The sequence below is a fragment of the Rana temporaria genome, chromosome 12 (assembly GCF_905171775.1).
Source record: "Rana temporaria chromosome 12, aRanTem1.1, whole genome shotgun sequence".
In the NCBI taxonomy this organism is placed as follows: Eukaryota; Metazoa; Chordata; class Amphibia; order Anura; family Ranidae; genus Rana; species Rana temporaria.
This window is the reverse complement of record NC_053500.1, coordinates 19,230,149-19,253,194: the sequence shown is the minus strand read 5'-3', so window position 1 is coordinate 19,253,194 and position 23,046 is coordinate 19,230,149. Positions and strand designations below refer to the sequence as shown.

Here is a 23,046-nt window from a genome sequence, read left to right as displayed (position 1 = left end):
ATCCAATTAGAGGGGAATTCATCACCCTGTGGCCTACAGGACGGGATCTGACAGTGGTTGGAACTAGAATAAGTACATGGTGAAAAGATGGCTAAGAAAGAGTGGATTCTGGAGAACTTCATATTCATTAAAGCAAACTTAAAGAGGAACTGCAGTCTGCTCACATCATTGGAAATAAAAACATCTTTGCCATTCTGAAGCTTCCCTCCGACCACTTTGCATATTATTATATATATACTGTGATTCTGTACTTGCCAAATATTCTGCAGAAATCTCCCTCCACTGAGTCTGGCTGCAGCCATTTTAACTGTGGGCAGCTGAAGCTGCTTCCTGTTTCACTTCCTGGCTGTACACAGACACACAGAGGCACACCTCCAGCTCTGCAGATCTCATTGGCCCTCTTATGACTCCTTCCCCCTCCCTCCCTGGCAAACTCTCACGAGAGCGAGAGAGTTGTTCATAATGTCATAAGAGGAAAAAGTGAATTCAGCGCCAAAAATATATTGAAATACATTTTTTTTTTAACTAAATAATATAAAGCTGCACCTCCTAGACAATACTGATTGTAATGAATGAAAAGGAAAATAGAGGGCGCTACACCACTCAGTGATACGTTAATCAATCATAAGTGTAGTGATCATAAAGGAAAAACCTTAACAATATATAATAATACAAATATAAATATATAATGTCTCTATGTCATGAAGAATCCAGTGACATCAAGTCCCAATATTGTATCAAGTGCAGTGTCACAAATTAGTGATGATAATAAAGAGATTTATTATCATCACTAATTTGTGACACTGCACTTGATACAATATTGGGACTTGATGTATCACTGAGTGGTGTAGCGCCCTCTATTTTCCTTTTCATAATGTCATAAGCCTAGGCTTTTTACCAGACAAGGAACAGGAAGTGGGCTGTATAATGTATTTACTATCAGAAACAAATGTTTTACTATCCAAAGTTAAAAGAACAAGGGCCGAAAGATTTAAAGGGGTTGTAAAGGTTTGTTTTTTATTTTCTAAATAGGTTCCTTTAAGCTAGTGCATTGTTGGTTCACTTACCTTTTCCTTTGATTTCCTTTCTAAATGTTTTTTTTTCTTTGTCTGAATTTCTCACTTCCTGTAAACTTGCCCCCATCATCCGAGCCGTCCTGGCTGGGGGTTAGTCAGCCAGAACAGCTTACTGAGGAGGAACAGGAAGTGAGAAATTCAGACACAGAAAAAAAAACATTTAGAAGGGAAATGGAAGGAAAAGGTAGGTGAACCAACAATGCACTAGCTTAATGGAACCTATTTAGAAAATAAAAAACAAACCTTTACAACCCCTTTAATAGATGGAAAGTTGAAAAAATTACTGAAGTTCCGCTTTAAATACAGGCACCTCAAAGACACCCTTTCTTGCACATTCCCATTGGCCAGTGAGACAGCTCTATGATAGCGATTGTCAATAGGAGTGTACGTGGGGGGGGGGGTTCAAAATTACCTAAAAGGGTTGGAGTTTTACCTTTTAACCAATAGATGAACCAAAATGCATTGGGCCAGATTCACAGATGAAATACGCCGGCATATCTACTGATACGCCGGCGTATTTTCAAATTTCCCGCGTCGTATCTTTAGTTTGAATCCTCAAACCAAGATACGACGGCATTTGGGTAAGATCCGACAGGCGTATGGCTTCGTACGCCTTCGGATCTTAGGATGCAATACTTCAGCGCCCGCTGGGTGGAGTTTGCGTCGTTTTCCGCGTCGGGTATGCTAATTAGCTGTTTACGGCGATCCACGAAGCTACGCGCGCTCGTCGCATTCTCTTACGTCGGCTTTTCCCGTCGTAAAGTTACGGATGCTATTTCAAAGGCTTATATTTAGACTAGCCATGTTAAAGTATGGCCATCGTTCCCGCGTCGAATTTTGAATTATTTTTTTTTGCGTAAGTCGTCCGGGAATAGGAAAGGACGTAACGCACGTCGCCGTTCAAAAAATCACGTCGGTGCGACGTCATTTCGCGCAAAGCACGGCGGGAAATTACAAAACGGAGCATGCGCAGTACGTTCGGAGCGGGAACGCGCCTAATTTAAATGATACACGCCCCATTTGAATTAGGCGGGCTTGCGCCGGACGGATTTACGCTACGCCGCTGCAAGTTTACAGGCAAGTGCTTTGTGAATCAAGCACTTGCGCTGAAAACTTGCGGCGGTGTAACGTAAATGGGATATGTTATGCCGCCGGAATTGTACATGATGCTGGCCCATTGTGCCTAATGGCTACCATCTTATCGATAACCCAGAGAAGTGTGAATCTGTCTAATACAGGCTGTGCTTTCTACCACAGGGCAAAGTCTTCATAGGCAAATACGTTTTATCCAAGCCGTGAATCAAAAATAGGCAGATCTTCGGTAAAAATCTTTCCATGGGATTCTGGATTATGGATTCAGAATTTACCTTGACATCCAAAATAGCTGTCGGGCTTCAGGTTGTAGTAGCCATCTTTGCACTTGCTGCAGGATCCGCTGCAGATATTGGGCTTGCAGAAACACTGTCCAGTCACCTGCAAACAAGTACATTAACGGTAAACCCAAAAGACAGACAACGAATTCAAAATCAAGAGGGATTGTTCAAGAGGGCACAAAAAGCAATTCTGAAAATGCAGCAACCAATTTTTTCCAAGGAACAAACAGTAAATAAATGTGAAGAAAACAATAGATTGGGATATGGTAAAAGGCGCATAGCTCCACATAAAGAAAATAGAAAAGGTATGTAAGCAAATGATTATTGACAAAAATCTTATCAGATGAAATGTGTAAACACAAACACATTCATGTAGTAGTTTAATATAGACAGGTCCATAAAGATATCTCCTTTTTGTCTGTTAGGAAAAAATAAATAAGACAAAAGGAGGACATAAAAAGATATGATGTAAGTAATATCGTAAAATAAAAATAAGTTACAGAAGAAGAAAAGAGAGAAAAAAAAGGGGAAAAGGAGGGGAAAGGAGCGTTGGGGTGCAAGGAAGGGGATAGGCACCACAAATGGTATAACTGGACTCCAAATTTGATGGTATTTAGCATGTGTATCATTAAGAATGGAGGTCATTTTTTTGCATCATGGTCCCAAGAAGACGTTGTTTGACCGCAGCAAACAGTATAGATGGCTTTAGCTAAGGTTTGCCTATGTATATGTTTTTTGACCAAACTAATAAAAAGTAGAGTCTGTCAGCAGATACTTCAACCTGCTCATACCCGCTGCTAATGGCCTGATGAACTCTGCTCAGCATATATATTACCTCTCATTTGAAGCCCCCGATGAAGAGGGAGTGTTGAGCCCCCGAAAAGCATTTGTGCTAAAGTCTTCTTATCCTACCTTGTAATAAAACTGTATCTAGATGAGCCTTTTTCCACCAGGGTGTGCCTTGGCATAATCCTTAAAAACTACCCAAAATTGTTCATAAGCCAGCAGGTGGAGCAAGCCTGCCTTTTAGGTTTTCATTGTGCACCACTACAACCTTCCAGCCACTGGCATCCTAACAACAAGTGACGTTATTGGTTCATAAGGAGGACGTCTAGGTCTGGTGTTAACCCCTTCCCTGCCAGTGTCATTAGTACAGTAAGGCCGTGTACACACGATCAGTCCATCCGATGACAACGGTCCGAAGGACCGTTGTCATCGGTTAACCGATGAAGCTGACTGATGGTCTGATGTGCCTACACACCATCGGTTAAATAACCGATCAATGTATCCAAGCATGCGTCGACTTGATTCTGAGCATGCGTCGGTTTTTAACTGATACTTTTGCATACTAACGATCGGTTTCGACCTATCGTTTAGGCGTCCATCGGTTCAATTTTAAAGCAAGTTCTCATTTTTTTGACCGAAGGTTAACTGACCGATGGGGCCCACACACGATCGGTTTGGACCGATGAAAACGGTCCTTCAGTCCGTTTTCATCGGTTTTGACCGATCGCGTGTACGCGGCCTAACAGTGCATATTTTTAGCACTGATCACTGTTATAATGTCACTGGTTCCCCAAAAAAGTGTCAATTAGTGTCCCATTTGTCCACCACAATGTTGCAGATCCCGCTAAAGATCGCTGATCGCCGCTGTTACTAGCAAACAAATTAATAAATACAAAATTCTATAAAAATATCTCATAGTTTGTAGACCCTATAAATTTTGCACAAACCAATCAATATACACTTATTTATTTATTTTTTACCAAAAATATGTAGCAGAATACATATTGGCGTAAATTGATGAAGAAAGAAAATTGTTTATAGTGTACAAAATAAAACCTGCAGAGGTGATCAAATAACACAAAAAAAAGCTCTATTTGTGGGGGGAAAAAAAGGACATAGGCCCATATTCTCTCTAAAAATCCGCGGGCTGCGCTTAAGGCACTTACACTCCGCTGTCCCAACTTACAGGAGCAAGTGTTGTATTCCCCAAACACTTGCTCCATAAGTTGGGACGGCGGAGTGTAAATGCCCCGGCGTAGCCTGGCGGATCTCCAAGGGGGCGGCTTGTATTCAAATTAAGCGCGCCCCCGATTCTAATGAACTGCGCATGCGCCGGGCTTCAAAAAGCCCAGTGCGCATGCTCCAGTTCTCGGCGGAAAACGTCAATGACGCCGGCGTGTGCGTCATTGACGTAAAGTCGTATTCAAGAACGACTTACGGAAACTACGTACCCAACGAAAAAACACGACACGGACCCGACGCCATCCGTAACATGGCCTACGTGGGACTTGCGGAAATTTACTCCTTATATAGCAGGACTAAATTTCCGCTTACGCAAACGACGTTAGCGACGGTTACGCGACGCAAACTCGTTCGGGAATCGGCGTAGAAGGATCATTTGCATACGCAAATGAGTCCTTCACGTAAATGCCATCTAGCGGCGGCCGGCGTCATTACATTTAAGATCCGCCAGTGTAAGTGACTTACAGATGGCGGATCTTAAGTGTATCTATGCGAAAATGATTCTAAGAATCAGTCGCATAGATACACGGGCCAAAAAAGGGAGATACGATGGAGTATCCTGAGATACTCCATCGTAACTTCTATGAGAATATGGCCCATACATTTTATTTGGGTACAGTGCTGTACGCCTGCGTAATTGTCAGTTAAAACAATACAGTGCTGTATCGCAAAAAATGGCCTGGTCAGGAAGGGCGTAAAACCTTGATTGAAAAAAGGGTAAGAAACGATGATCTAGATGATTACATTTTAAAGCAGTGTTTCAGCCACAGATACCCTCAGTTACAAAGTAGTGGAGGATAGCAGAAGTCCTTGGGCATAGAGAAGCAATCATCTCTCAGGCCCCGTACACACGACCGAGTTTCTCGGCAGAATTCGGCCAGAAATTCGATCGGAGCCGTATTCTGCCGAGAAACCCGGTCGTGTGTACACTTTTGGCCGAGGAAACCGACGAGGAACTCGTCGGGCCAAATAGAGAACATGTTCTCTATTTCCTCGTTAGTCAATGAGGAAACTTGGCTCGCCGAGATCCTCGGCGGCTTCACAAGGAACTCGACGAGCAAAACGATGTGTTTTGCTCGTCGAGTTTCTCGGACGTGTGTACGGGGGCCTAAGAATCCAGGCATCCTAGTCAAACACCCCTATAACCTTCAGGTAATTATAAGGTTCCAGTGCTATCCTTCCAAATTTCTTTCCTTAGACAAAAATTGTCTCTGTGTTGTGAAAAAAACTCATCAATCCTCCTCTCACTCTCCAATGCTGCACCAAGAGAAGACCAGGGAACAACAGATTATATATAAATAAATGAGGCTCAGACATTTGGTGATAGAGGCGCTATATAAGAAGTCCAAAAGTTGGCCAGGCAGACGTAATAAATCTCTCCTTCTAGACAGCCAAGTATGTAAGTGATATCGGAAAATCGATAGGAAAACATCCAGATTTTTGTCAACCCCGCAGTTCTCTAACCTAGCGTTCATCTGATATGTCACCTGCTTCACAGTTTACCCATCACCCCAGATAACCTCTTTCTGTTTACTCTAAATACAGCAAGTCTCGAGCTCAAACTCCACACCAGCCACACACCTAATACTTCTTTTTTGGCTTAGGACATACTCAATAGATGACACTGACCTCAGTTTGGCTGACACCAGCTGGTGGTGCCCCAGACGGCTGGCTGTCCATTGTTGGGAAGGAAGAGTCGAATAGTGGGCTAAGAAAACTTGCCCCAAAAGACATTGTCCCTCAAATAATAAGCCTGACCCAGCATCTTCTACAATTCCCTTCATCTTCCAGGAGAGGCTAAGCAGAGCCTACAAATTAAGAGAGCGTTCTGTCCCCTGAGTGCCCGACTTTTACTGGTAGAGTCATCGGCTTCCAACCAATTTATCAGTAGAGATAAAGCAGGACACCCCCCAACCTCCAAACAGCCATGATGGAGTGACTCCTACCCCTCTTCCTCCAGTCTAACCCCTGGCCATTCTAACTTCCTTTTGAACTGGTATACTTCCAACCCCCTCGCTACTAACTACTGGAAGCTAGTCTTACATACTCGACTACCCCATTCTTATTAATGGTCGCACTTGACAACTGAATGGTATTACTTTTCACTAGCTTTCCATTGTAGACAGTTAGGTTGGGCAGTCTACCCCCTAGCTACTCCCTAGATGACCCGACATGGTTGTTCTTCAACATTAGTATCTTCTGTATTGTATCACTAACAACCAAGTACCTAAGCTTTTTTTTTTTGATATATACATTCTACCACTGGTGAACAATTTCAAAAAACCCACCTATGTACTTTCCCTGTTCTTTGTATACGTAACGTGTTTTAAAAATTTGAATAAAGAAAGATTAAACCAAATTATCAATAGAGAGTAATGCTGCGTACACACGATCGGACATTCCGTCAACAAGACCGTGGATTTTTTTCCGACATATGTTCCCTCAAACTGGTCATGCAAATGTTGTCGGAAATTGCGAACGTCAAGAATTCAGTGACGTACAACACTACGATGAGCTGAGAAAAATTAAGTTCAATCATTCCGAGCATGCGTCAAATTAATTTTGAGTATGCGTAGAATTTTTGTGCGTTGAATTGTGTACACACTGTCGGAATTTCCGACAACATCTTTTGTTGTCGGAAAATTTGAAAAACCAGCTCTCAAATTTTTGTTGTTGGAAATTCCGACAGCAAATGTCCGATGGAGCCTACACACAGTCGGATTTTGTTGTTTTGTACGTGGCATTAGTGTGCATGTCTAACTCTACTCATACACTAGGAACTATCTCCAAACAATGCAGCGCTACTTGAGAAGATTACTTAGGGGGTTATTTACTAAAGGCAAACCCACTTTGCACTACAAGTGCACTGCAAGTGCAGTCGCTGTAGATCTGAGGGGGACATGCAAGGAAAATAAAAAACAGCATTTTAGCTTGCACATGATTGGATGATAAAATCAGCAGAGCTTCCCTTAGTTTCAGATCTTCCCTTCAGATCTACAGCGACTGCACTTCCAAGTGCACTTGTAGTGCAAAGTGGATTTGCCTTTAGTAAATCAACCCCTTATGCCGCGTACACACGACCATTTATCATGACGAGAAAAATGCAATTTTTTAAATTGGTCGTTAAAAACAGTCGTGTGTAGGCTCCTGAGCATTTTTCTCGTCAAGAAAAAAGGCCATAAAAATTTAGAACATTTAGAACGTTTTTCACGCCGTTGTTTTTCTCGTCGTGAAAAATGGTCATGTGTACGTGGCATTAGAGAATGTGTCAAGGAACAACTGAAAATGATTGTTTAGAAGGTACTCAAAAATTCAGGACATTGGTCCAATCGGTTCAGAGATATAGCATCTGATGGGAAAATAGCGAAATTTTAATATGTGATCATAACGAGAATATGCAGTCCTTGTGTCATCTGACATTGCCGATGACCAAAGCTGAGCTGATCCAAATCCGGGGGAAAAAGTAGCATTCCTTCCTCTATCTCGCTGCATATAACATATATTAGGTACAAGCTGTGTGATATGTATTTCATGCTCTTACCTGCTGACATTCCCCTGCTCCGTTTATTGTCCCCGAGCCGCATTCACATCCTGCATGAAGCAAAAAGATTTGCCATCAGTATGACCAAACGCTAATCTTTATATTCCAGTTTGGAGAGAAATGCAGTTATTCCTTCTTACGTTTGCAGCCTTGTGGGTTTTCCGGTGCCAGGTCCCAGTATAGCGGTTTACATTTGTCGCATGCGCTTCCTTCCACGTTCTCGCGACACTCACAGTTGCCCTGTGCAATACAAGAGAGCAGGATGAGGGCCTGCAATATGCAGCAAGGTCTCTGCATAGTTCCCCCAGTAGAGGGGAAGGAGAAACAAGCATGCCAGTGTTATCCAAGCACAAATGCCACCCAGAGTCCTAAGGTTGCTTCTCCCCTCCCACGGCAAGGCTCTCCCTACACCTTTAAAGGACCAGATCCTCATTGCAGGCAGGAGGGTCAGCAGTGCAAAGGGCTTTTAATCAACACTGTCGTCTCCGCTTCTGTGACCACCTCCTCCGTTCAGTGATATGTGTCACCCGATGCCAGAGCCAGAGTGCACTCTGACTGCCAGCTCCAGGAAAACAGCTGTGACCCGTCAGGCAGACCCTTCTTCATTCTGCCTGGCTTGTCTTCACCCACACGTCATGGCAGCACTAATGCTAACTCAGCACCTGCTCAGGTTCCCACACAGTTCACCAAACCATTTCCTATGCCCTCATTAATAAATTTCCACTTACATACACATAAAAGACAATCCATAGACTAGAAATAATATCTAGACAAATGAGGATTAAAAAAGAAATATATATATATATAAAAGTCCAAATTGACAATCCCACCACCATAAATGAATGAAATCTTCTGGTTTGATGTTCCTTCAAATAAAAGCTTCACCACAATTATTACCAAAAATGACATAAATCTATCCCCTATTTTGTAGACGTTATAACTTCTGCGCAAACCAATCAATATACACTTATTGCGATTTTTTTTACCAAAAGTATGTAGAAGAATAAGTATCGGCCCAAACTGAGGAAAAAAAATATTTTTTTGATATATTTTTTGGGGGATATTTATTATAGCAAAAAGTAAAAAAATATTGTCGCTCTTTTTTTGTTTATAGCGCAAAAAATAAAAACCGCAGAGGTGATCAAATACCACCAAAAGAAAGCTCTATTTGTGGGAAAAAAAGGACGCCAATTTTGTTTGGGTGCCACGTTGCACGACCGCGCAATTGTCAGTTAAAGCAAAGCAGTGCCAAATGACAAAAAATGGCCCGGTCACTGGGCAGCCAAATCCTCAAGGGCTGAAGTGGTTAATGCAGATAAGGCACCAAGTGAGTTTAATTAACACTTTAATCAGCCACTGAACCTGTGTAATTACTGTATTTATTGGCGTATAACACTCACTTTTTTACCCTGAAAATAGAGGGTAAACTGTGCCTGCGTGTTATACGCAGGGGGCTGTGGAAAGTTTTTTCCTGAAACTTAATTCTTAAAGTTAGGGTGCGTGTTATACGCCTGTGCGTGTTATACGCCGATAAATACAGTAATATGTGTTCGATTTTAAAGGGATGAGGTGAAAACCCTAATAACTACCCATGCAACTGGACAATAATAATAATAGTCTCTTCCAACAGCTATAACAATATGACAAAATTTATTAAAATGCCCAATAACAAATACGTAAGAATCACCTCTGGAGGATTTACAGTGGTGGAGGTAGATCCAGCTGGATTACAAAGACCCACTGAAAGAAAAGAAACAGATAAAGTTTAAACTCAAGATCAGTTAAAAACACAATTCTAAAAATGTATCTCTTGCCAAAATGTTTTTTTTATTTTTTAACGGTCGTGTTTTGTTAGTTAAGGTCAGTGGCCTTTGTCACACTGTTCATCATGGCGTCCATTGAAAGTGATGAGCAAAACGAAATTTTAGTTAGTTCTCTTGTTAAAAAAAAATATATATATATATTTTAGTTATCGACATAACAGTAGAAGAGAGGAAATCACTTATTCTGGTGACATTCATTTATTTAAAAAAAAAAAAAAGAAAAAGTCTGGGCTTCTTTAGTAAGTAGCCAGAGCTTGAGTAGAAACAATCTGGGCCCCTGGCAGGATGTTGCATTAAAGCGGAGTTCCGGCCACAATTTCACTTTTTAAATATAAATACCCCCGTAATACACAAGCTTAATGTATTCTAGTAAAGTTAGTCTGTAAACTAAGGTCCGTTTTGTTAGGTTGTTACAGCATTTAGACACTTTATAAAATAGAAATTGACTGGGGTCATCTTAAGTGTGGGCATCATGAAGCCAGACTGTATGACTTCCTGGATTTCAGCCTTGCAAATCTCGCACATGCTCAGTGCTGCACAAGCAGTGTCAGATCAGGTTTCAGCACCTGTGCTGTCCAAGTCACATGATTCTTTGAGACTGGGGAATGCACAGACTCCTGGAAAGTTACACCCACTACATTCCCAGGAGTCTGTGCGGTGTAGGTTAGGAAGCATTAAGCACCTAGGTGCAGGAAGTGGGAAGATTAACTATTCTGCCTAGCAACAACACTTTGAAGGCATTTAAAAAAAAAAAATTTTTTCGTAAAGGACTAATGACATTTTTTTAAAACTACTGATGTAATGTTATATTTATGGGTGGAACTCCACTTTAAAAGACCCTTTCTCTATGTGTAAAAGCATTGATCTCTCTACAGACTAAACAGATGAGATGCCACTATACAAATAGTTAATGCACATTGATGGATAAAGTAAAACACCTGAGCCTGGACCGCTGCTGCCCATACCGACTATGATAATATGCATCAACCTCTGCTGTGTCTTAGTTACATAGTAGTTGAGGTCGAAAAAAGACACAAGTCCATCAAGTCCAACCTATGTGTTTGATTGTATGTCAATATTACATTGTATATCCCTGTATGTTGTGGTCGTTCAGGTGCTTATCTAATAGTTTTTTGAAACTATCGATGCCCCCCGCTGATACCACCGCCTGTGGAAGATAATTCCACATCCTTGCCGCTCTTACAGTAAAGAACCCTCTACTGTACATAGTTTAACCACTTCCCGCCCGGCCTATAGCCGATTTACGTCCGGGAAGTGGTTATGAAATCCTGACAGGACGTTCGAGAACATCCTGCAGGATTTCATGCCGCGCGCGCCCGTGGGGGCGTGCATCGCGGCGATCGGTGATGCGGGGTGTCAGTCTGACACCCTGCATCTCCGATCTCGGTAAAGAGCCTCCGGCGGAGACTCTTTACCACGTGATCAGCCGTGTCCAATCACGGCTGATCACGATGTAAACAGGAAGAGCCGTTGATGGCTCTTCCTCACTCGCGTCTGACAGACGCGAGTAGAGGAGAGCCGATCGGCGACTCTCCTGACAGGGGGGGTTCGCGCTGATTGTTTATCAGCGCAGCCCCCCCTCGGATCGCCACACAGGACCACCAGGGATGCCCACCCTGGACCACCAGGGTGGGCAAAAAAAAAAAAAAAGCCAGCAAAAAAAAAAAAAAAAAGCATTAAAAAAAAGATGCCAATCAGTGCCCACAAATGGGCACTGACTGGCAACCTGGCAAAATCAGTGCTGCCCCACAGTGTCCATCAGTGCCACCCCAGTGTCCATCAGTGCCACCCCACAGTGTCCATCAGTGCCACCCCACAGTGCCCATCCATGCCCAGTGCCCACCTATCAGTGCCCATATGTGCCACCCATAAGTATCCATCAGTGCCACCCATAAGTGCCGCCCATTAGTGCCCATCTGTGCCGCCTATGAGTGCCCAGTGCCACCCATGAGTGCCCATCAGTGCCGCCTATGTGTGCCCATCAGTGCCGCCTATGTGTGCCCATCAGTGCCGCCTATGTGTGCCCATCAGTGCCACCTATGTGTGCCCATCAGTGCCGCCTATGAGTGCCCATCAGTGTCGCATACCAGTGCCACCTCATCTGTGCCCGTCAGTACTACCTCATCGATGTCCATCAGTGCCATCTTATCGGTGCCCATTAGTGCCGCCATATCAGTGCCCGTAATTGAAAGAGAAAGTTTATTTACAAAAAAATGAACAGAAAAAAATAAAAACTTAATTTTTTTTCCAAATTTTCAGTCTTTTTTTAGTTGTTGCACAACAAAAAAAAATCGCAGAGGTGATCAAATACCACCAAAAGAAAGCTCTATTTGTGGGGAAAAAAGGACGCCAATTTTGTTTGGGTACAGTGTAGCATGACCGCGCAATTGCCATTCAAAGTGCGACAGTGCTGAAAGCTGAAAATTGGCTTGGGCGGGAAGCTGCGTAAGTGCCCTGTATGGAAGTGGTTAAGGTTAAACCTCTTTTCTTCTCATTTTAATGAGTGGCCATGTGTCTTGTTAAACTCCCTTTCACAAAAAAGTTTTATCCCTAAAGTTTAATCCCCCGGCGGAATTCAAATTCCGCGACTAGGGGGCGTGTAGAATTTAAATCAGGCGCGCCCCCGCGCCGATCGAACAGCGCATTCGCCGTCCGCAAATTTTCCCAGCGTGCATTGCTCCAAATGACGTCGCAAGGACGTCATTGGTTTCGACGTTAACGTAAATTACGTCCTGCCGTATTCGCGAACGACTTACGCAAACGACGTAAAAAATTCAAAACTCGGCACGGGAACGACGGCCATACTTAACATAGGATACGCTGCACTTACCCCTCCTATAGCAGGGGTAACTTTCCGCCGGAAAAAGACGAACGCAAACAACGTAAAAAAAAAGCGCCGGGCGGTCGTTCGTTTCTGAATCGGCGTAAATGCTCATTTGCATATTCTACGCGTAAAAGACACGGAATCGCCACCTAGCGGCCGGCCAGGAATTGCAGCCTAAGATCCGACGGTGTAAGTCACTTACACCTGTCGGATCTTAGGCATATCTATGCGTAACCTGATTCTATGAATCAGGCGCATAGATACGACGGCCGGACTCAGAGATACGACGGCGTATCAGGAGATACGCCGTCGTATCTTCTTTATGAATCCGGGCCACTGACTCTGATTTAAAGCACCCGTGGAAGATAAAAGAAAACCTGCAAACATGGCCTGTTGGCTACTTGAGGACTTGAGGGTTGAGAACCACTGCATTAGAGGACCTCCATACATTCTCTGGATTTACCTTCACAGTTGGGGAATCCATAGGTTCCAGTGGTGCAGGCATCACATTTGAGTCCTGTAACGCCCAGACGGCACCTACACTGCCCGCTCTGTGGGTCACATGTGGCATAAAGAGAACCTTCTCTCGAACATTGACAAGCTGTACAGACAAAAGACAGATGTTAAAGAAGTCAAAGCATAGTTCCTGAACAGCACAAAAGACTGCAATCAATAACGCGGTTTCACAGACTAGTTTCAGAACTAACAAATGCAATGATTTACCACTAATCCAATTCAGACTTTCAGACTCCAAACTGTCATTTCCAGGTCACGCCTGATTGGTGGCTGTGAGAAAATACGCATTTTTTTTGCATGCTCACTTTGATACAGATTGGCATGACAAGGGTTGGCTCTGTCACTTGGCATCAAAGACAAATAGTAGGACTAGCACTCAGTGTGACCACGCAGAAAGGCTGTTCAGGGGTCCTAATTAGGGTTGTCCCGATACCACTTTTTTAGGACCGAGTACAAGTACCGATACTTTTTTTCAAGTAGTCGCCGATACCGAATACCGATACTTTTTTTTTTTGTCCCCAAATGCAGCCATGTCCCCCACATATGCAGCCATGTCCCTCTAGCCATGTCCCTCACATATGCAGCCATGTCCCTCTAGCCATGTCCCTCACATATGCAGCCATGTCCCTCTAGCTATGTCCCTCACATATGCAGCAATGTCCCTCTAGCCATGTCCCTCACATATGCAGCCATGTCCCTCTAGCTATGTCCCCCACATATGCAGCCATGTCCCTCTAGCCATGTCCCTCACATATGCAGCCATGTCCCTCTAGCCATGTCCCTCACATATGCAGCCATGTCCCTCTAGCTATGTCCCTCACATATGCAGCAATGTCCCTCTAGCCATGTCCCTCACATATGCAGCAATGTCCCTCTAGCCATGTCCCTCACATATGCAGCAATGTCCCTCTAGCCATGTCCCTCACATATGCAGCAATGTCCCTCTAGCCATGTCCCTCACATATGCAGCAATGTCCCTCTAGCCATGTCCCTCACATATGCAGCCATGTCCCTCTAGCCATGTCCCTCACATATGCAGCCATGTCCCTCACATATGCAGCAATGTCCCTCACATATGCAGCAATGTCCCTCTAGCCATGTCCCTCGATGCGGAGGCGCGATGCGGCGGCAGCGGCGGGGGGGGGAAAGGGGGGGGAAAGTATTCTATTTAGGTATCGGGGGTATTTGCGCGAGTACGAGTACTCCCGCAAATACTCGGTATCGGTCCCGATACCGATACTGGTATCGGTATCTGGACAACCCTAGTCCTAATATTTGCTATATATAAAATTGCCCACATATGATGTATTAAAACATTTTGCTTGTCTTGCAAAACGCTCTCAAACCAAGTTACTCTCAAACCAAGGTTTTACTGTATATATTTTTTTGTAAGTCTTCTTTATATTCTGTCTGAAAAGGTTTTGTGCTCCCTCCAGTGGCTTGAAGAAGTAGTTGCAACTCCGACTTACATATACAGCTGGGGAATCCATAAAATCCCGACGCACACTGGTTACATGTCAGTCCAGTATAATTGGGGCGACACTTGCAGTGACCGGTCGGGGAGCAGTTATTATGCTCAGAGCCCTGAGGATCACAGGAACAAGCTGTAGAGAAACAAAGATTAAGTGTAAATGGAAATCCAGAACGCAGAAGCAGCAAGCGGGTCTGCATTTGGCACACAGGTGTCAGCTCCAGCAATGACCAAAAGAGGTCACTTCAGGCAGACAAGTCACGCTTACAGGATATCAAGACTTCCTAACATATGTCAGAATGCCTGAGACTATAAGCAACATGCTAAAAATAGTTAAAATGATACACATTAAAAAATAAATACATTTTTTTTCATCCTCCACCCTACCCTGCAAAAAAGATTTTGGCGGGAATGTTGTAATCCCTTTTTTTCCCCCAATTTCCAGTCCCATGTTCCAAAGGAAAGAGAAAAAAAAAGGAAAGGGAAAAAGAAGGAAAAATATTGGCCCGGATTCAGTAACAATTGCACTTTTTTTACCGAGGCGCAGGGCAACGTTTTTGCCCTGCGCCCCCGCAATTTTTTTGCGCTGCCCTTGATTCACGGAGCAGAAGCTACGTAAATTGCGCGGGCGCGCCGGGAAAAATGCCCGGCGTAAGCGCGCGCAATTTAAATGATCCCGTAGGGGGCGGGAATCATTTAAATTAGGCGCGTTCCCGCGCCGATCGTAGAGCGAATGCTCCGTCGGGAAACTTTCCCGACGTGCATTGCGGCAAATGACGTCGCAAGGACGTCATTTGCTTCAAAGTGAACGTGAATGGCGTCCAGCGCCATTCACTAATCACTTACGCAAAGTACGTAAATTTCAAATATACGTAACATTGGCTGCCCCTGCTAATAGGGCTCGCGCAACGTTGTGAATCGGTGTTAGTATGCAATTTGAATACTATACGCTGAGCACAACAGGAACGCCACCGAGCGGGCATCGCAAGAATGCAGCCTAAGATATGCGGGCATAAGAGCCTTATGCCGCGCATATCTTAGGCTGCAGTCGGCGTAACAAGGTTCCTGAATCAGGAGCATTCGTTACGCCGGGGCAAGTAAGCAATTGCGCTGTGTAACCTATGGTTACACAGGCGCAATTGCTTCTTGAATCCAGGCCATTGTGTGAAAAGGTCCACCTGTCTTTTCACTTCATCCCACAAGTCCTACTACTAGAGGTATTTATTGTTCACCAGAGTACCGTATTTTCCGGCATATAAGACGACCTTTTGTGCTTAAAAACTTGCCTCAAAACTCGGGGGTCATCTTATACGCCGGTACCTGTCTCAGTCAGACCTTGGGCATCCATTATTCAAAAGCCACGCCTCCTCCTTGTGCTGTTCCGTGATAGGCGGAACACTCAGTTTCCCAGCAGAGCCTCTGTTCGGTGTTCCGCCTATCACGGATGTCTTCTCATCCTCGGCTTTGGACGAGAGGACCACCGTGATAAGCGGAACACCGAACAGAGGCGCTGCTGGGAAACTGAGTGTTCCGCCTATCACGGAGGCCCTCTCGTTCAAAGCCGAGGATGAGAAGACACCCGTGATAGGCGGGACACAGAACAGAGGCTCTGCTGGGAAACTGAGTGTTCCGCCTATCACGGAGGCCCTCTCGTTCGAAGCCGAGGATGAGAAGACACCCGTGATAGGCGGAACACCGAACAGAGGCGCTGCTGGGAAACTAAGTGTTCCGCCTATCACGGAACAGCACGAGGAGTCAAACATAACATTCATATTGAATAATCAGCCAGCAGTCTCAGACTCCGCTAGCCAGGCGCGCCAAACTTTATCGTACTTCTGCGGGCATCCCCGATTGATATACGTGTCCCTATACAGCGGAAGGCGTGGGTTTTTTCCAATGCATGGCAATGTTCTTGCGTGCATAGAAAAGTAGAAGGCTGAGCAATGTGCGTTTAGCGGAGGTCGGAACAACGTTCTCAATAATGCCCAGGAGACATACTTCCATTGTCAAGGGCTATTGAACCGCCGCAACCTTATTAGTCAATTCTAGTACCGCTTCCCAATATTGTTCCAAAAACAAAATTTTAGCTGGAAAATTAGGGGGTCGTCTTATACTCCCAGTTGCCTTATACACCGGCAAATACAGTACTGTAGCCGAGTGTTCCATGCTTTTTTAAATAAATGTTGTCATTCAAATTGACTGATCATTTTTAATTTACCAGTATCAACGTTCATATATTATTAATCGTTGCGAACCAGTTGGGCAAAGACTTCCATGATCTAGCTATTCCTATCCTCACTGCCAGAAAATTAATGAGTTTCTTTTTTTTTTATCTTAGTCCCTCCTCTGCACACCCAATATTGAATATCCCTCCATACCAAAGTGGGGACAAAAGAAATGGATGGTAAAAGTTTAGAGTTGAATCAATTGGTTATGGTGACTAATTGGCTACTATATTGCTTAGAAAAAAATGGTTGTATCCACAGTTTGGGATTGATTTACTAAAACTGGAGCGTGCAAAATCTGGTGCAGCTCTGCATAGAAACCAATCAGCTTCCAGGTTTTATTGCCAAAGCTTATTTGAACAAGCTGAAGTTAGAAGCTGATTGGCTACCGTGCACAGCTGCACCAGATTTTGCACTCTTCTGTTTTAGTAAATCACCCCCCTTTGTGCCTTGGATTTCACCTTTTCTGCAACATCAATAAGAGCCGTAGGGACCAAATCTGCGTAGGATCCTCGAGTGACGAGTCCAGCTGGTTGGAATTACTCTCTTATACACTTTTCCTCCTCTTTCTTTCTTTTCCACTATCCCTTTTTGATTTGGAAATACAGACTATGCATTTACAGGATAATTTTCTTCCTCATAGTACGTTTTAAGCCTTGTACACACGACCGAGAAACTCGACGGGCGAAACACATCGTTTTGCTCGTCGAGTTCCTTGTTAGGCTGTCGAGGATCTCGGCGAGCCAAATTTCCCCATTCCCGTCGAGGAAAAAGAAGACATGCGCTCTTTTTGGCTCGACGAGATCCTCGACAGTTTCCTCGTCGAGAAGTGTACACACGACCGGTTTCCTCGGCAAAAAAAAAAAACAGCAAGTTTTGTGTGTACGAGGCCTAACTGTTGACCGGGACCTGCCTATAGGCTTATATAGGTACTACTATTGTGTTGGGCTCACACGCTTCTAGAGCCGTGACTCAACCTCTTTTTGTCAACCGGCTAAGCCATACGTTTGATAATTGCAGGATGCATTTACGCCACCTACAGAAGTCTGTTGATCCTTTATAATTGTCCATTCCTCTCCCCCTCTGTATTTGTATTATTTCACTACCCCCTCTTGTATTTGTGTTTTATATTTTTGTATTGAAACTTTCAAAACTTAATAAAAATGATCAATTATAAAAAAAAAAAAAAAGAAGTGTTGTGGTGGATGTCTCTGGACAAGCAGTGGTCAAGGCAAAGGGTCCTTTCACACGTGCGGACCATTTTTTAGATCAGTTTTTTATCATCAGTTGATCCGTTTTTCATCCGTTTTTCATCAGTTGTCATCCGTTTTTCACCCGTTTTTTCATCCGTTTTTTTTTTTTGTAAGAACTTTATTTTTATTACATATTTTGATGAAAAACGGATGTTAGCGGATCAGATGTTAAACGGATCGTCCGCTAACATCCGTTTTTCGTCCGTTCCGTTTTTTTGACGGAAGAAAAATAGGGTTTTCTTCCGTTCAAAAAAATGGAGCTTAACGGAGACGGATGTTAACGGACGTTAGCGGATGCTCATCTGCTAACGTACGCTATCCCATTGGAAAGCATTGCAGTCCGTAAACGGACGTATGAAAAAACGGACGAATGGTCCGCACGTGTGAAAGGACCCAAAAGTTCATATCTAATACAAGCCAACACGGAAAACCCCACGTAAACGTATTCATATCTCCATGGATGTGATCTGATTGTATACCTTGACAATAAGGATATGAGTGATATCCCGCAATGCACTGCTCACACCTGGGCCCTTCATACTCTGGTTTGCAGAAGCAACGGCCATTTGAATCACAGCCTTGCGGTAACGTGCCAACGGAGCTGCACCCACACACTGCAAAGAAGATACATGGGAACATCATCATTAAAAGTCAGTACATAGGGCAAAGAAAGATTATTTTTGATGCATCAAGGCCAATGTCTTATGAGTCACTCATCCCAGACATTGAAGACACAACTCACACTGACAAAGAGGATAATTGAAGTAGCCTGGAGCACATTTCCCACAGAATTCGCCTTCAAACCCATCCCGGCACACACAACGCCCGCTGTCCTTGTCACAACTACCGTCATACACGCCAGGCCCGGAGCACTGGCACTCTGCAAGAGAAAAAAAATGGAAAGTCATTCTCAGCCGAAGGAAAAAATTGGGAATACCCATGGACACAAAGTGGAAGAAACAAGAGGGGCTTTGTTGTGTATGGCAACCAATCAGAAAGTAATGGAAGGATCATTGGATGCAATACATAAGAGATCTCTGCTGTTTCTTTTTTAGTTTTGGACAGAGTTGGGGATATTGGAAAGTTTTTACTGCTGTTCATGTCCCATTGAGAAGCTTTGTTGCCGTCTGACCCCAACTGGGTACCTTTTCCATTACTTCCTAAAAGTGGCCTTCTTAATGGGTACATAGAGAGCAAATAAAACTTTAAAAGAGACTCTTTGTCAAACACAATTTTCCTTGCATTAGGCTTTGAACTTCCCCTACAAGGAGAACAGCAGCCATTCAGAGGCCAAAAGTAAAATAAAAAAGGAAGCATATTGCTTTAGATGGAAATTGTGAAACAACAGAGGATTATCTTAGCCCAATATTTTCCTTGACATGGCCCTCAGTATGAGATTTACCTTGGCAGTCCTGACCATAGTTGCCAGGAGCACACGAGTTACAACTTTCTCCCCGGAAGTTGCGTTTGCACACACAGGCTCCAATGAGGGGATCTTTAAGGCATGCATTTCCTTCTGTTCCAGCAACATTACAATCACAGGCTGGGAAGAAGAGGAGGAATTGTCGGTTACTTATGCTTAATTACCTGTCACATGATTTTCAAAGTATAACAGAAGAGTCTAATTATCAAATCACATCAAATCCAATAAAACACAGAACAATCTGGCTTACATGAAACACAATAAAGCTGGGTACACACGGGTCGAAGGTCGGGAGACATTTGCTGGTTAAACAAAAAAAATGGCTGACGGTGTGTATGTTGGTCTTGGCCAGCTTCTACTGGAAAACCAGCAACCGACCAACTCCTAATTAGCGCTCTCAGCCAATGGCAGTTCCCCTGTCAGAACACAACAGCTCACAGGGGGAGAGATCGCTGTACTTACTTCACATAGTTAGTACAACGGTCCCCGACCGGAGCTGACAGCTTTTTTTCGTTCAACCGGCCGGTTGTGTACCAGACTTAAGAAGTTGTAAAGGTAAAAAATGTTTTCCCTAAAAAACTTCCTTTACCTTAGTGCAGTCCTCCTTCACTTACCTCATCCTTCCATTTTGCTTTTAAATGTCCTTATTTCTTCTGAGAAATGCTAATTTCCTGTTCTTCTGTCTGTAACTACACACCGTAATGCAAGGCTTTCTCCCTGGTGTGGAGAAAGCCTCTTGAGGGGGGAGGGGGCAAGCAGGAGAGTCAGGACACCCACTAACACACAGCTCCTTTCTCTATCTGCAAAGTAGAGAGCGTTCTGACTCTCCTGCTCGCCCCCTCCCCCCTCAAGAGGCTTTCTCCACAGCAGGAAGAAAGCCTTGCATTACTGTGTGGAGTTACAGACAAAAGAACAGTAAGTGAGGATTTCTCAGAAGAAATAAGGACATTTAAAAGCAAAATGGAAGGATGAGGTAAGTGAAGGAGGACTGCAGTAAGGTAAAGGAAGTTATTTAGGGAAAAAATGTTTTACCTTTACAACCCGTATAAATATGTGCCAGCACCAGGGCAATCGAATGGAAGAAATGCAACAGTATTTACTAAAACATAAATTAAAAAACCTTCAAGGAATGAATGACCTTGGGGGCTGAACATTATTTTGGATAATCTACTTAATGTTATTAAAATTTAATTTTATAACCGACATGCTATAAGAAAGAGCATGGGGCTCCTCTGGGTGTATTTCTCTGGTTTCCCCCGGGTGAGAAAATGTCATTTTTTGTCCCTTGGGTGGAGGATGGTAACACCAGTTGCGGGAGGCTCATGAGTAACGCCAAACTTCTCAGTTTCGAGGCTTTACAGGCCAGACATACTGTCTTGCAGATACTTTTGTGGAGGTATAGGCAACTTCACAATTTTTTTGAGATTCATGGCCACTCTATCAGAGATATTACCTCCCTTACGCCATTTGAACGCCTTTTTGTGGAAGATGATCCACTCCCTCACCTGGTCTCCGAAATGTACTGCCTGTTAGGCTTCGCCACCTTAAACCCCAAGCCCGCACACATACGAGTCTGGGAGAGAGACTTAAATCTTCAATTCCCCGAAACTCAGCTGACACACCTGTACCGGCTCACTCACTCCAGTTCTGAGGTGTCTAAAACTCAAGAAACTAATTATAAAATGTTATCGTGCTGGTATAGGGTACCGGCTGACTTAGCACGTATTTATCCTTCGGTGTCGGACCAGTGCTGGTGAGCATGCGGTCATAGAGGCACGCTTTTACACATATGGTGGGACTGCCCTCGAATCAAGCCCTTTTGGGAAGACATTAAACTCCAAATAAAAGAGATTTTAGACTTGGACATCCCTCTTACCCCAGCGCACTTCCTCCTTCACGTCCCTCAAATCCCAATTAGTAGATACAAGAAAAGCGTGTTACCGCATCTTCTTAACGCAGCTAAACGTTTAGTCCCCCATCTACTGGAAACGCTCGCAGGTTCCGACAAGGGAGGACTGGGTGGCAAAGGTAAATGATATTAGAGAGGCTAAACACTGGATAGCGACATGTAAGGGTACCTTGGATTGCTTTAATGTGGTGTGGGCACCTTGGGTGGCGCATGTGACCGACTCTGTGGAGGTATCCTTAAGTCTAAACCTGGCAATATTAGAACTAGCCGAACCAGCCCTTAGATCCTGGGTGGAGGGGACACTTTGATGCCCTGAGACGAGGCTGGCTCGGCCCTGGACCCGGCTCGCTCGATGCAGATTTAGTGGATTCTACCTAACTCGCAGGTATGCTCTGATCCCTCCCTTCTTTTCCTCCTCTTTCTTTTACCACTGCTCTCTCACTATTATTTCACCTAACTTTTTCTCTCATTGAGTTTCTTTTCATCTAAGTGTAGCCTTGTGGCGGCATGGTTTAAGAAGCTGTTTTTTCCCTTTTTTGTTTGCTCTCATTGGACCTATGGTTATACTATTTAGCAAACGTGAAGAGAGCCCACGTAGATATGTGGGCATCCTTTTTCCCTCCTGGCAAAGAGCATGTATCATGAAGTGTTGCGTGTGCTGGGCGGGGCGCCAGCGGAGGTTTGATGGAGGCTTATTTGGCCCCCCTCCACTGGCGTCATTGTCGGTGAACTTCATCTCGGTGGGAATTGTACTGTCATTCGTTTGTTGTTTTAGGTCTATGGGGGCGCTAAGATGCCCACCATGCACTACTGTGAAGTTGCAAACAGTACAGTTGTATTGTCGTTTTCTTTGTCTTGTATTTGTCTTTCAAATAAAATACAGATTAAAAAAAAAAAAAAAAAAGAGCATGGAATAACTTATGCAATATTCATGTTCACGTATACAATATGAAATCTTATCCATACTTATAAACTCCCCAGCTGGTTGATTCTGTGCAACCGTGCCGTCATCTGGCTTCTCAGGAACAGCTAGAACACAAAAAAAAAAAGACAGTTATGAGTCAAGATTCACATCACATGGGGGTCTGATGTGCATGTAGGCAGGTGTAGTCTATTTTCTTCACTGTAGGTGGCGCTCGTCTGCAGCGGCATTGCAGTTGGGGAGAAAATCGAAAGGGAACCTGCTTCCTTTATGGTTTCCTCAGTCACTAAGAAGCAGCTATCTAATTGGATTCTGGCATCCCATGTGACATCTTTGGTTAAACAGAGTCAATTTAAGATCCAGTGTTGGAACAGGATACCCGTTCGCCAGGGACAGTTCTTAGAATTAGGAAATTATTACAGACGAGTAGGAAAAACGCAGGGGTACACCGTTCTTCCCGGAAGCCTCCCAATTTGGGTATGGACCGGTACAATCTGAACGCAGAACCTGATCTCACTTGCAAAGTTGTTAAATAGAGATGCACAACCAACTTCTGTACCATGCAGGTTTATGTCCATAGAGGCAGTAGGACAAACAAATGACAAAGTTTCTGTTAAATCCCGCCTCCCAGGAGCGATTCT

The 23,046-nt window shown here is 44.0% G+C and overlaps 1 protein-coding gene across 2 annotated transcripts in view; it reads right to left on the bottom strand.

The window, feature by feature from the left end:
- Nucleotides 1–23,046, bottom strand: part of LAMA5 (laminin subunit alpha 5) — a 217,036-nt gene that overhangs the window by 84,091 nt on the left and 109,899 nt on the right. For both annotated transcript variants that reach the window (XM_040330485.1, XM_040330486.1), the window contains exons 11-20: nucleotides 22,450–22,512; nucleotides 19,554–19,694; nucleotides 18,894–19,031; nucleotides 18,631–18,765; nucleotides 14,672–14,806; nucleotides 13,150–13,287; nucleotides 9,706–9,758; nucleotides 8,159–8,258; nucleotides 8,019–8,068; nucleotides 2,444–2,549 (exon numbers count right to left, since the gene is read on the bottom strand). In XM_040330485.1, coding sequence (XP_040186419.1) covers nucleotides 2,444–2,549; nucleotides 8,019–8,068; nucleotides 8,159–8,258; nucleotides 9,706–9,758; nucleotides 13,150–13,287; nucleotides 14,672–14,806; nucleotides 18,631–18,765; nucleotides 18,894–19,031; nucleotides 19,554–19,694; nucleotides 22,450–22,512 — 1,059 coding nt within the window. The remainder of the gene's footprint in view (nucleotides 1–2,443; nucleotides 2,550–8,018; nucleotides 8,069–8,158; nucleotides 8,259–9,705; nucleotides 9,759–13,149; nucleotides 13,288–14,671; nucleotides 14,807–18,630; nucleotides 18,766–18,893; nucleotides 19,032–19,553; nucleotides 19,695–22,449; nucleotides 22,513–23,046) is intronic.